This window comes from Caretta caretta, chromosome 10 (assembly GCF_965140235.1).
Source record: "Caretta caretta isolate rCarCar2 chromosome 10, rCarCar1.hap1, whole genome shotgun sequence".
Lineage (NCBI taxonomy): Eukaryota > Metazoa > Chordata > Testudines > Cheloniidae > Caretta > Caretta caretta.
The window spans coordinates 13807449-13822181 of record NC_134215.1 but is presented as its reverse complement, the minus strand read 5'-3'; the positions used below and the strand labels follow the sequence as shown (position 1 = coordinate 13822181).

Here is a 14733-nt window from a genome sequence, read left to right as displayed (position 1 = left end):
GGGATTATATGATGGGGTTGCCTGCAATCCCTGATGATCCAAGACATACCTTCCAATCCTACGTGACTCACTGTGTGTAAGCAGGGCTGGCTTGTCATGCCACAGACAGAATCCAGTGACTGCAGGACAAAGGGGCTGATGGGGTTTGAGACATTCAGATCAGAGGTGAGAAGGTCACAATTGGCAAGATGGCTCATGTGGATTACTTTAGTGATGCTGTGGCTGACTAGCCCCAAGTTTGTGTGTCCAGCCTGTAACTCCTCCCCTATAATAGCCAGGTCAAGTGAGTTGGAGGGTGGGTAAATTACTCTCTGAAAGGAGAAATTATAACACATTTTTAACAGATTAAAGTGTGTTATATCCTCAGCCTGAGGGCTGACTTGGCTGGGGGATGGACTTGATGTTTTAGTATAGGAGCACTATTAGAAAATGGACATTTGTCCCCTTTTATCCTTGTATATGAGGCATTCTCTGTATGCAACCTTGGGGGGCTCCCTATCTCCAAAGATTTTCAATCCAAATGGCAAGGAAGACAGCAGCAACATTTTAGCAACTTAAACTGCAGGACAATCCCAAGCCATAGATTCCTTAGTACCCACATTCAGGAAGACATAAACATGAAAACAAAGACACCCACAAACGTTACATAGGTAAGGCAAGCAACATACAGCACAGATAACTTTCCTAGACAGAGGAAACAAGGTTAGAGAACTGGGTGGCGTGCTCAGGAAGAACATTTGGGGAAGGTGGGGGGAAACGGGGGAAGAGCTGACTGGTTTAGAAGAACTTTTTTTACCCCCATAGAATTTCAAAGTTATAATGCTTTGTGAAAGACTGCAATGAATGCCAAGCAGTTTCTTTACACATCTCAACTGAAGAAACTGACCCGAGGCTTGCTATCATCACAGCTGGTTGAGTGAGTTTAAGTATGTTCCTCAAGCACTAAGCTACCTAGGAAGGGACGATGAAATATGCAGAAATACATCTGTTTTAACATGGTTCTTTCAAGACAGGCTGAAGCAACAAATGGATGGCAAATGAAATCAAAAGCTAGATGGACTGTGTGCATCAGACTTTAGTCCGCTCCAAGAAAAAAAAAAGTTAAATTATGGATACAGTAAATCTAAAAGCATCATTGAGATGCTTAAGTGGATAAAAAAATGGCAATGAGCAGAAATAACGGCTAGAAGAACAGACAATATGTGGGACATCTAAAATAGTAAGCAACTCTCTGGCGCAGGGCAGTAGACATTCCATTTTTAATGGCACCAACTGCACCACTTTTTAAAAAAACAACAACCCTGAAATGTAAAAACAACAAAGTGCTCAGACACAAAATCATCTTGCTATGAACCTATGGACTGAAAGCAGCAAGGGAGTCTAAATGCAATTTAAAGGCAGTTTTCTGTATATTACTATCAGCTAGATGCTCATGATAGTCAAGCTATATCTATGTTTAGCATTCTTGCACCCAGCATTAAAGGGGTAGTCTCCTCTGCTGCAGGTTATACGTCTTTTAAGCAAGATTCCTTCTGGCACCAGAAATGCCCACCCAGCTTTTGAAGATAGTTATCAAATGGAGATGAGCATCTGACCCCTAACTGAGTGATCAAACCTGAACGGTTCACAAGCTTGAATGTGATTAGTTATTGCTATTTTCATCAAGTTTGAGACCAAAGGGGCCTCAAAAGCAGAGATGATTGTGAAACTTTCCTCTCTATTCTTGAGTAACTGCATTAGATAGATTAAAGTAAGAACCAAAAAGCCTTTCTTAAAAAGCCAGAGAACACATCAATTATGCTGTTTATTTCTCTTTTGTACTTTTGAATCGTATTTGCACCAAGCAGATTCATCTCAAGCAGTATTCTAGATACCCGTCTTGATTGCCTTTGTCAGGTACTAGTGGACAAGTTATGTTCTCCATCCCTATGAGTTAAAAAGAAGGTTTTAAAGAAATGTCTTACTGAAGGTCAACTAATGCTTCTCCTGTACCAAGCAGCTTTCAAATAGCACTCATCCTGTTCATCCACAGAACTGATACAGGCATTACTAGCTGCTTGTCACTGCACCTGAATCCTGTCCTGGAGGGGCCGCCCCCATCTCTAAGGATGGAAGAATAATTTCATCTACTTCTCCAATGAATCTTTAGCTCCTCTACTGAGAGTGCCAGTTGTGATGGTGATTTTTGTGATGTGGACACCAGTCCATGAAGAACTAGGCATATACTCACTTCACTCAGGCACCCACCAGTCATCAAATAGCATAAATGTTAGGTCACTGCTGAACTCAGTTGGATGTGAACTAGTGACCCTGGCACTGAAAGCCATTGTATCCCTTTGCTAAACTCTTAAGCTACCCAGTAATTCCATTTGTACTGTATATATTTTTAATACACATTATTTTCTTACCAAGAAAGCATAGTAACATTTGCTCCAGGCCACAATGAAATAATGTAACCAATGACGAACAGTTCCTATCAAGAAAGATGCTTTAAATAACATTATTCAAGTATAAACTATCTGCAGGAAGGGAATATTTTGTGGAGGAGAAAAGAGTTTGTACATTCACATCAGAAAAACAAATAATTGTGGTGAAACTAAGACATTGCTTTAGTTAAGCGTGTGTCAAAGTTTCCATTATAAATCCACAACTCAAGGTCTAACGACAAATCAACAGCCTAACACATGCTGCAGGTGGCCAGCTTCTATGACAGGCTTCTCTAAAAAGACGTGGGGGGTGGAAAGGAATCTTTTCCCGAAGTCACAGAGTGTTAGCAGCTTTCTGCAGCTGCTACTGCAGTTTTAGGGTCGTGCAGTCTTATTTATTTATATTGGGCCATGTACATACATGACGCTTGGTTGACAAACAAGGATGCGGGGCGCGGGGGTTTCATATCCTGGACCTGCTGAAGTCAATGGGAGTTTTCCCACTGACTGCAATGGAGCTCCTGCCAAGAAGAGCTAACAGTGTAAATTAGAATGAAGACAACACAAAGTAACAAGCATGGGGTGGTGCTGAGGGAGGATAGAACGGGGTTGACAACGAGATGATGATATGTGGTAGCTTAGGGGAGTAATGTGGACCTCTTGAGGGTTTCACAGTTTTAAATAATTACTGATGTATTATATGATAGGGGCAGTACTCAGGGGTTCCTGGCACACAGCCCCATGCTCATTCCTGGCACACAGACCCACAGTTTTATTTTAATGTGCACTTGTTTGTTTTAGAGCCTTAAACTGCAGAGGTTTTAGCACTGATATAATTTGAATATAAAATATAAATGTGGTGCACATGTATGGCACTGCATAAAACGTTTAATAATACCAGTAATGTGAATAAGTCATAACATTTAAAACTCACCATTAAAATGCGTCTGTAGCTGTCCCTGTCGATGCCCCAAAGTTTGAGGTCTGTCTTGGCCTTGACAGTGGCAGCTCTTGGTGTTCCATAGATCAATGCAAGCTCCCCAAAGCTGCCTCCTTCTCCAATGCTGGTAACCCATTCTCCATTTACATAAACCTACAAAAGGAAGAGGGAAAAATAATCGGGAGACTTATCGGTGCTTTTTCCTTCTACTTCCAGTTACCTAAAAGCCCATTAATAATTTCCTATCTAGCTAAGTTGGATAGTGCTGGGAGGCACAGAAAGAAAACAATAGCCTAACAGTTTCTTCGCTCAGTTACAAAAGAGGGTGACAACCTGCTTTGTGGACAGAATTTCAAGTCTTCTTGCTTCAGCACAATAATTGTATTTAGTCTCTGAGTTTTCAGCTCCTGTGGTTAACTGGCATCAAGTTTTCCTTCCTGTGTTCAGCACTCAGAGAATCGACAAGCAGAACTGTCACAACTTTGGCTTTTTATTAACACTGTCAAACTTGAAAGAAAGGAGATTTGTTAAAAACTGTAATGAGATTTTTCGGAAAGCACCATAGCTGTGAACTGAAAACAGAACAAAACAAGGAAAACACCTTCTGTAAGGGGAGATTTTTCTTTTATAAGCTTATTCTCTTCATCAGTTATCCAAGGATAGTTTTCAAAGTCTCCCGTTGACTTAGTGGGTTACTGAATACTTTGGATTTGATAGCATGTAAATAGAACTATCCTTTTCCTTCCACTCATGTACCAGCTCTACGGTTCTCCAGGACCCATAATTAATTTATTAAACTACCACTATGATCCTGCTTACACTGATGAAATGGATCAGATCCAAAGCTATTTTAGATCAGAAAATGTTATTAATTGATGTAGTTATCACACAACATTTTTACTGGGTGAAATACAACCCAGTACGGAGGGCCTATCCAAGTTTCTCTGCATCATGTAAGTCCTTCACTTGAGTAGACGGGTGTGGGCAGGGTCCCTACACTAGGGTGAATTCCTCCTGCTATCCATTGACAGTATAGCTTCTGAGGCATTAAATTGCATTCAGAGAATGTGACGGATTGTGTATTTTGCAGCATGCATGTAATTTTGTCACTCTAAACTGACACCAGGGACACCCTTTTTAGGCTATTAATGTGTTAAGGAGTTTACAGAACAGCAGACACTGCATGCACATATGAAGTGCAGAATATATCCTAATGTATTGTGGAGCAGTAACAATAGAAATCAGTGAGACTGAACATTAGCTCTGTAACAGCTCTATAAAGAAAAATGTAATAAAAGAAACATGATTATTCTCTACACAAACAGGAAAAAAACAAAAAGAAAACCAAAATAATTTTGCATAACCTGTTACAAATAATGGATTCATGCATTTTTTTAAATATAAATTAGGACCCTCTATTACTTAGGAATGAAAAAAATAAGGCATCTAATATGGGGCAAAATATACGTATATTTGGTCTTTTCCCAAAAATAAAAACAAATTTCAGTATATTTTGTGTGTGTGTATATCTATCTATCTATCTTCCGGGTTATGCTGAAAAGATGTCCCTTGCGTTACAGCCCAAATCAGTCTCAGTTTGTTTTGCCCAATACTCATTCAAGCCCTGATCCAGCTCCCATTGAAGCCTTTCCACTGACTTCAACAGGAATTAGAACAAGCCTTCAAGGCATGGGGCAGCTTAACTGATCAGAGACTTTGTATGAATGTAAAGGACTGCGTGGGTTTCTATTAGCCCTAATGCTGAACTATAGCTGAAGAGCCAGTGTTGTGGGTCTCTGTATTCCTGGAGCATCCTGGAGATCAAGGAATAGAAGCAAAAGGTAAAAAATAAACCAAAGTAGGCAGGCAGTAACCAAGCCATGAATGGAAGCCAGGAAGGTCATTTGTAGCTGAATTTCTTCATTACTACGGGTGACTGTCACATTAAATAATAGCAGGGTTTCTTTTGATCTATGACACAGGCTTTGAAAGGAAAACCAAATGGAATGTTGGGTCAATCGTTAATTCTTCTCATGATGAGAAACTTACACACAAAAGAGTTTTTAAAAGTCCGAAGTCTGGTTGAAGTGTGAATCCTGGAACTGCCGCATGTCAAAAGCAGGGAAGGTGGACGAATAAAACGAGGGGCCTAAAGTTTGGTAACCGAATGAGAGTAAATCTTAAAAAAGAAAAAATAACCCCACCTTCCATATTTAAACATTGCAAAATTGGCCAGATGCATTTTTCTTAGAGATGGTGAGTAGGTGTCTTCTTATTGTGAAGCATCAGGAATATACAACCAGCAGAAGTAGACACTGCACTACACACACCCATCGGACTGCTCCAATCAGGCAACTCATGTCCCCAGTGAGGGTCTGATCCAAAGGTAAAATCCACTGAATGAGCTTTGGGTTAGGCCCTGAATGCCAGCTGATCTCTCATCCTGAATTTACACTCAGGACAGAAAGTAGTTTTTGTATACGGTGTCTTGCTGTCGAGCTGAATTTCTGTTATTGCGTAAAAGTGTGGTAAGATGACTTGCTACCATGATGGGTGTTTCTTTAGGATGGACATGACAGCATCTGAACTATAAATGGGAAATGTGCTCACTCACATTTTAAAACTGTAACATGGAAATCCTTGTTAAGTCAATAAGTGGCCCATGACTGCAAACCAAAGGGGGAAATTAATCTGGTGAAACTCAAAGCAAAGTGAGTGAAGTACTGACATTTACAATAGTTGCACTGCAATAAAAAAGGCTGAAGTTAATCCACTCCAAGCCATCTTTAATTTTACTATCCCATTTGACTAGACTCCACAAAACACGTTTGACATATGGTTTGTAAACAGTTGATGAAAATGGTCAAACCCCACTAAGTGTGTCAGGTTTAAAGCATTCTGAACTGAAACCAAATCTTGATCCGATGACATGATCCCTGGGCCCAGCACTCTCTTCCCCAATAAAAACACCATTTTCCAATTTCAAGCTCCTGAAGACAAAACAACACAAGAACAACTATTGTACTTTAAGAGGAAAGCCATTGTACTACACCCTCCAGAATGCACCCTAAGTCAACAATAAACTTTTGTCCTCATGATGATGATAAAGTGCACTGATGATATATTATACTGTCATTCTGTCCTTTAGCTGAAAGTTCAACCCCACTAAGATTCCTTTTAAGGTGGAGTTAAAAAAAAAAGGGGAAAGGAAAGGTGAAGATGAGGCTATTTTGGGAAAGAGAGATGTGTTGCATGGCAGCAGCTCGGCAGATCCCCTTTCCTTCCAAAAAATTACTGGTCACAGGATCTGCCTTATACATTTTATGTATTTATGAACCCTCATCAATGTAGAGAGCACACAATCAAAACATTCCGAGTTGTTACTTGGACAGCTGACCCAGCCGCACAGTAGTGGGATCTTTTTACTTTCATGTAGCCGTAAAGGAATGCATAGCTGCAGATGCCCAAATATGAAGGGCAATCATGCTGCCAGAGCCTGCTACTTTCTGGAGATCAAAGGCATTCTAGATTTCTATTGTTTTTCATCTCTGTTGGTATGAACACTGCAATTTTTGTTAGCAAGAAAAATTACCCAAGTGGGCTCACTTTATATTTTTTTTATAGAAGGTTAGCGGGAAGAATTTTGTGTGATATTGTACTCTTCAATTCCTTTCCTCACAGGCTGTGATATACATTAGGCACTAAATGTGAGAGAAAATCGAAGTGACTCACACAAGGCTCAGTGGTCTAGGAGCAAATCTTAGTTTCGTTCATCTTGTGGTTATTTATAAAAATAGGATTTAATCTTTCCAATAATAGTAACTCCCCAATTTGCTTGGGAAGTGGGATATGAAGGTATATTCAGACCTAATGAATGTACTTCTGCTTTTCAGTCCTCAATTTTATATTGTTGATTTCTTATTAACCATTTGCATTTCTTGCTGCCCCTCTGCCCTATGGAGGCAATCTCACTCATTTAATACGTTTGTTTATTGAAATTATCCTGGTATTGCAACTTTCAGCATCCCCATTATGTTATGCAATAACTTCAGCCCTGTGTCTTGTCTGGAGAAAGTAGGTCCAAGTATTTCTGTTCCCAAAATAGAAATGAGGCTCATTTCTTCTTGGAAATGTAAATGAGTCTTAAACATGAAGTTTTTATACATGTAGGTGACTTTTTCACATGATGCTAGTAGTTTTTCTTTTTTATCAAAATTTGGGACCATCTTAAAAATCCTCAAAAACTCAAAGTGGCGTCTTGAAAATTGTAACTCATAGCATGTACTTATTAGATTTTTAAAAATCATCCATTAGAAAATACAAAGATGTGAAACATGGGCAATGTTAATGATGGAGGAATTCTAGTTGCCGTGGATACATTTAATTAAATACACAGAGAAAAAGGGTGGGGAGGCTCTTCAGGAAAAGCAATGCCATTAGATCTCATTGACCAATAGGTTAGTATTAAGTCTAACTCGCTCTTAAAAATCCAGCAACATTCATAGACCAGCTGCTGTGTAACTTTTGTTTGTTTCACTTTGTTTTATCTTTATATTTCTACATACAAGGGTGGCTGTGGCCTTTGTAAACTTGCCAATTTTACCCAAGATGTACAGATAAGATTACCTCAGTGTCCACAATATGTCTTTGTACTTGTCTATTATATAATGCTGTAGGAAATACCCTGAATATGATAAATATTCAAGTTATTTAAGCACAAATGCTATTTAGTTATTTGGACAACTGGCAAGTTTTTATTCGGTTTTTCACCATAGTGCATTTGGCTGTTGTTTTACAAGAAGAAAACACCTGAAAATGATTGCAAAAAGAGTTACAACCCTATTAAATACAAGAGTGATCACTTTAGATAAGCTATTACCAACAGGAGAGTGGGTTTGTGGGGGGGGGGGAGAAAACCTGGATTTGTACTGGAAATGGCCCACCTTGATTATCATACACATTGTAAGGAGAGTGATCACTTTAGATAAGCTATTACCAGCAGGAGAGTAGGGTGGGGGGAGAGAAAACCTTTTGTAGTGATAAACACCCATTTTTTCATGGTTTGTGTGTATAAAAACATTTCTGTATTTTCCACAGTATGCATCTGATGAAGTGAGCTGTAGCTCACGAAAGCTTCTGCTCAAATAAATTGGTTAGTCTCTAAGGTGCCACAAGTACTCCTTTTCTCAATAGGAAGTTGTTATTTTAAAAAATATATTTTAAAAGGGTAGTTGATGGTGGTTTTTAAGCAAAATGTGAGGTTATAAGATTAAAATAATAAACAGGAGGACAGTTTTATATTTAAAAATATGGATTAGAGATTTCTGCAAGAAACACATATTTTAGCAGGTACTTTCAACATCTTTACTGGAAACCATAATATAAGCCTCACTAGATGCATTTTTGGCATACATCCACATTTTTCCAAGTAGTAGAGCTTCCAGTAGACAGCTGACCCCTGAGACTTAAAGCCTCAAGCCATAATCTAGCTAGCAGAAAGTTATTCCTCATACAGGGCTAGACCATGAGTTAACAATCTTCCCTGAGATAGTGGCAATATGTGCTACCCCTGGAGCAGCCCAATAGGGAGATTCTGACTATGATCTGTTAAGTCACAATCTCTCTCCCAGTCTCCCTGCTGCTCTGGTTGAGGGAGTACACTGTGCCAGGTTTGTACCTGGTACAGATATGCCGCCTCGTGCACTAGAGGCAAAGCCAAGGCTCCATCCTTTTGTGTTTCCCCTCCTGCATTGTGAGTGACACTACAGGTAGTTGGTGCATGGTAGCAGTGGTGCCTTCTACCCCCTTTACTATCTTGTGTGGACATACAAGCCAGGCCACAATCTGGCTCACAGTAAATTATCTTGAAATAATGATCCATAGTAGGACACCGGTGCTGTATAGGCTCTTGTGACTGTTCTATTATTTGACCAACACGGTGATTTCTCTTAAGTCCAGGTAGCAGGGCTACAAGCACTTATTTAGATGTCCATTTTTATTACATTAACACTGCTAGTAGTACACTTGTAAGTCATCATCACTGCCAACGGGAAGATAATACAAAGACTCACATACTAGAAAAGAAAGTTTCTCCTCTGACAATCCCTTTGGCCCACTGCTCCTGTCAAGCTGGGTAAAGTACCTGTAAACTGTGTGGTGTTGCATTTGATTTTATTCTGTCACCCACAGTGACCATAGACAGAAAAGTTACGGATTTATAATATTAAGTTATTTGTATTTAATGTTTCTCATTTATCCTCCCGCATATGTAGAGATGGTCAGACATAGTGTTAGACTGTCCTTTTATTTTGTTCTTCATAGATTTGCAAAATTATCCATCAGGAGATTCATCATAACTCTTGTACTTACTAATTGGAGTACATATTTCTATAACTCTAACGATATACTGCCTGTGATCTAAAGAGTTTCTTCCTCAAAATCCTGCATCACATTTTTGCAGGTACCATCTGGAATTTTTAATGATGGCAATTGCCAGTACCATTACCTTGCATCTTTGCATTTGTACAGAAACTCAGGTTCCATGCCAGCCACTGACATTCTCAGAATATATTGCTCCATGGATCCACCATCTTGGGGTCATGCACTTGTCTGTGCTATGCAGACCACAGGAACACTGAAAGCTGTAGCCCAACACTACTCACATCCCAGGGCTTCCACTCCCCCCAGTTTCCTGCTCTCCTCACTGTGCCTGGAGAGTGACTGTAGAATTTCACACTGCCACCCTCTTCTGCTCTCCCTTCCTGGCTTTATAAAAGCCCTGCCTACTCCTGCCAAGGTGGGTACCATCTTCAATTAGTGCTTGTCCTCCAGCCTATCAGGTTAATTAGCCCGTCCAGTACTTCAAAGGTGGTGTGGGTCAATACCCCATCACATACTCTCCCCCTCAAGATTGCAATCCTCCAGGGTATGGATGCCAAAGCGGGGCTCACAGGTCATCCCACTCCTGCTCTAGTTCACTCGCTAAGAGAAGCAGTTTGCCCTTTTGCTGGTTCTTTTCCCTCTGGAACTGTAGGTCTTGTACAGCTACTTGTAAAGTCTGCTCCATGGCTATCAATTTCTCTTGTAGCCCCTTCTCTTGCTCTGCAGACACCTTCAAAACCCTCTCCCTCAGCATCTGAGTTCCCACTGTATACTGACTGGTCTCACTGTCCACCTCACCTCCTTCAGGTGGGTCTTTGCAGGTGCTTTTCTCTCCTCCAGTTCTTTCTCACCCTCTATCATCACTGCCCCTTCAGCTTTCTCTATGACGGTTGTACAGGCTGCTGTCTACTAACCTTTTCTTCCAGCCCTTAGTCAGGACCCAGCCCTTCCCTCGGCCTTGGTTCTGCTCTTTGTGAGGGCAACACCCTAATTCCACAAAGGAAAAACAGGCAGCAGCCCTTTTCTTCTCTCTCAACAGGTGGGATGCCTCAGGGCTTTCCTGTCTTCCTGCCTTCAGGGTAGGGCTTCTCGTCTCCATCCCCGGAGGCACATTCACTTTTAATGTATCCCTTCTGACCACACACATATAGCACTGCCTTGGCTGGGCTTCTGACCTCCTGGCTCGGAACCTCTTTTCCATTCTCCGCCCCTTTGGCCCCTGCTCGCTTCCTGGAGAATCTTAAGTAAATATTGCTGCTGTTCAGCTAACTTTGCCAAATAACCCTGTAGGTATATTTGTGCCTCCCAGTCTCCACTGGTTCTCCAGAGCCTGCGTAAAGAGGGCTCAGATCAGGGATGCTGGAACAGTTTGCATAGTGGGGGGTGCTGAGAGCCATCGAACCAAACCATAAACCCTGTATATGATGGAAACCACTTCAAGCCAGGGGGTGCAGCAGCAGAACCCAGTACCCCTAGTTCCAGCCCTTATGGTTTGGACTCCTCTCTGTTGTCTGTCGGCCACCTTCAGTGGGAGTGGTAAATCTGGGGACCAGCTCAGGAGGGTATATCTGCCCTCTGCAAAGAAGGCCCCCATACACGATGGCTCCATAGTCCCCTTTTTCCTGTCCTTTTCCTACTATGGGTCTTCACACTTCCCTTGTCCTCAAGCTTAAGTCTCTGTCCAGATGCAGCCTAAGGGTTAACTAGCGCCTTCTGAGCCACCGTACCCCCCTTCAGGGATGGAGTGAGGAGAACACCCCCTCACAGCTCCTAAGCCACTAAATTGCTTTTGAAAATTGTACCCCTCCCCAGAAGCTGCAACTGCCCATAAAACCATCTGATACCTGCACATAGAGGTTACTTTAAATCAGGCCCTCATGTACTCAATAATCAGTCAAAACAATCTTTACATTTAGGTCCCTCCTTGGACCACGTATAGTCAGGATTATGTATGAAAAGGTGTCATTCTCTCAGTAAGAATTTGCTTAACATTGTGTAAAAGAGCTGCTCTGGTGGGGGATCATGGGATGTAGTGGGAGGACGGGGACTAAGAAGCCATCTTCAGTGACAGAAAATGCAGCTAACTATTCCCTAAAACTTCCAAAGGAGGGCAAGGCACTTTTAAGGAGGACTACAGTAAGATTCCAATATCTGTCTATTTTGTGCATATTATCATGAAGTCAGTGAGCTTTGAATCAGGCCCTAAATAAATTTTTTAAAAGTAATTTTTACCACACTTCTAAAAATACTGCACTTGTTATTTTCTGGCACTGCCGATGTGGCAATGTTTGCTATTGAGGCACGCTACCCCGCTTGATAGGAACAGTGAGTCACACGGATTTCCTGAGGAGTAACTTCCAGAGGCAGAGTGTGAGGTTTCTCGATTCCCAACAATACCAATTAGACGGTCCCCTGACAGAAACAAACCTCTAAAAAAAAAAAAAACTTTCACTAAAATAACTGTATGCCTGCTGGCTGGATTCAAAATAAATCACTGCCTTCTTTAAATAATCCAAACAGAATTCATCTGGGAGTCTGCATAGCAACACTGCTAATGAGCCAGCCTGTCCTATCTAACAACTGTTGATATGTAAGACGTGGCTTCCAGAGAATTCAATGAGATGAGAAGACTGTACCAAATGAAAGCTGCAAAGGGGGTTGATGTCATACCACTCCTTAGGGTGAAGTTGATCAGACATGCACAGATTAGAACTGGAAACCAGATTCAGAGGGTAGCTTCCTTTCAAACCCTTCCAGACAAAACCATTGCAAACTCTGGTGGGCATTTTGTGATTTAAAAACTCAATTGACACTTGTTAAGAATCCTTGCTTTATCCATACAGTGCATTGCTTGGTTATTCCGATCTAGTTTAAAAAGCAAATTAAGGTTTCTAAAATGAAACTAGCAGCCTGGGGCTCTCTCTTGATTTGAAAAGAAATGCACATGAGCTCAGATAAGTGATGAAAGAAAATATTTTCCTTATGTTTCATATGGCCCCCTCAAGTGAATTCCATCATGGTGGCCTGCGCCACTGAAGGAAGCACGCTTAGAGGTGTGGTTAGGGTTCTAAAGATAAAGTAATTTGCTTGATCATGATACCTTATTATCCTGCTTTGAATGGACAAATAAATGTGGCTGTAAAATATACCATTTATAACATTATACATAAAAGACCTAATGTGACAAAATCTAACATGGTGACCAATCCTGTGAAATGCTGAGCTCCCTCAGTTCAACAGGAGTGGAGAGTCACAGAACATTGCTGGATCAGGCCCTAGGCAAGTAGAATCACTGGAAGGGACCTCGAGAGGTCATCTAGTCCAGTCCCCTGCATTCAAGGCAGGACTAAGTATTATCTAGACCATCCCTGACAGGTGTTTGTCCAACCTGCTCTTAAAAATCCCCAATGATGGAGATTCCAGCACCTCCCTAGGCAATTTATTCCAGTGCTTAACCACTCTGACAGTTAGGAATTTTTTCCTAATGTCCAACCTAAACCTCCCTTGCTGCAGTTTAAGCCCATTGCTTCTTGTCCTATCCTCAGAGGTTAAGAAGAACAATTGTTCTCCCTCCTCCTTATAACAACCTTTTATGTACTTGAAAACTGTTATCATGTCTCCCCTCAGTCTTCTCTTCTCCTGACTAAACAAACCTAATTTTTTCAATCTTCCCTCATAGGTCATGTTTTCTAGACCTTTAATCATTTTTGTTGCTTTTCTCTGGACTTTCTCCAGTTTGTCCACATCTTTCCTGAAATGTGGCACCCAGAACTGGACACAATACTCCAGTTGAGGCCTAATCAGCACAGAATAGAGCTGAAGAATTACTTCTTGTGTCTTACTTACAATACTCCTGGTAATACATTCCAGCATGATGTTTGCTTTTCTTGCAACAGCGTTACACTGTTGACTCATATTTAGCTTGTGATCCACTATGAGCCCCTGATTCCTTTCATGAGCACGAAGTTTTACTATGTAATCTTAGAATGAGCATCATATTGCAACAGTCTGATTAAAATAAATAAGAAGGGGAAGCAACTCCAAATCGGAGGTTAATTAAAACTTACATCCACTTCTCCTTGATCAATTACATAGAAGTTGTCTCCTTCGTCACCTGGAAGCAAAAATATAAATGATGATTGTTTTCACAATGTCTGCTGGATGGTTATACAAATAATTTCCAATCCCCATATTTGATTCTACACATATCTGCACAGGTTTGCAGAGCTGATTATTTAAAGAGAAAATCATTTCCTTAACATCCATGCCTCGTTTCGGAAGTGAGCTGTGGCTCACGAAAGCTCATGCTCAAATAAATTGGTTAGTCTCTAAGGTGCCACAAGTACTCCTTTTCTTTTTGCGAATACAGACTAACACGGCTGTTCCTCAGAAATATCAAGGGTGATTATTTATATTTTTTTCTCAGTTGTATTAGTTTATCCATTTTGATTTATTTAAAATGAAGGCAAACACATTAGAAACTTTTCATACCCTCAGGATACTAAAATCCTGCTTCACTTGCTCTAAGCTTGCAAGTAAGTTGCCAAATCTGGTAACTATGGACACGATACAGTGAGGTGCTGAGCACGCTCAATGGCCATTGAAAATATTTTCCATCTTTTATTACTCTGTGCTAGAGTCCGCCCCCTTTATTCATGTTGAGTAGTACTTTACTCCGTGGGTAGCCCCCATGTAAATCAATGTGGACACTTTTTTATTAGTATTATCATTATTTATTTAGACTGTGGTAGCACCTAAGAGCCACAGCCATGGACCAGAACCCCATGATGCTTGGAGCTGGTCACTGCAGAACAAGGCATTCCCAAGCTCCAAAGAGCTTACAGTATAAATAAATACTTAGATACTTGTGGAATAAGATGTCGCTGCATGTGAGCAAAAATGGTAAAATCTCTGACCCCCTAATTTTCTGAACATCAGAAAGAGTGGCATAAATGATACAATCTGAGCAAAATCTGTAAGGGAAAA

At 40.8% G+C, this 14733-nt stretch overlaps 1 protein-coding gene across 3 annotated transcripts in view; it reads right to left on the bottom strand.

Moving 5' to 3' along the window:
• The window catches only part of PRKAR1B (protein kinase cAMP-dependent type I regulatory subunit beta), a 118929-nt gene that overhangs the window by 39148 nt on the left and 65048 nt on the right, over positions 1–14733 (bottom strand). For all 3 annotated transcript variants that reach the window (XM_048866914.2, XM_048866913.2, XM_048866915.2), the window contains 2 exons: positions 13815–13861; positions 3361–3519 (listed from right to left, as the gene is read on the bottom strand). In XM_048866914.2, coding sequence (XP_048722871.1) covers positions 3361–3519; positions 13815–13861 — 206 coding nt within the window. The remainder of the gene's footprint in view (positions 1–3360; positions 3520–13814; positions 13862–14733) is intronic.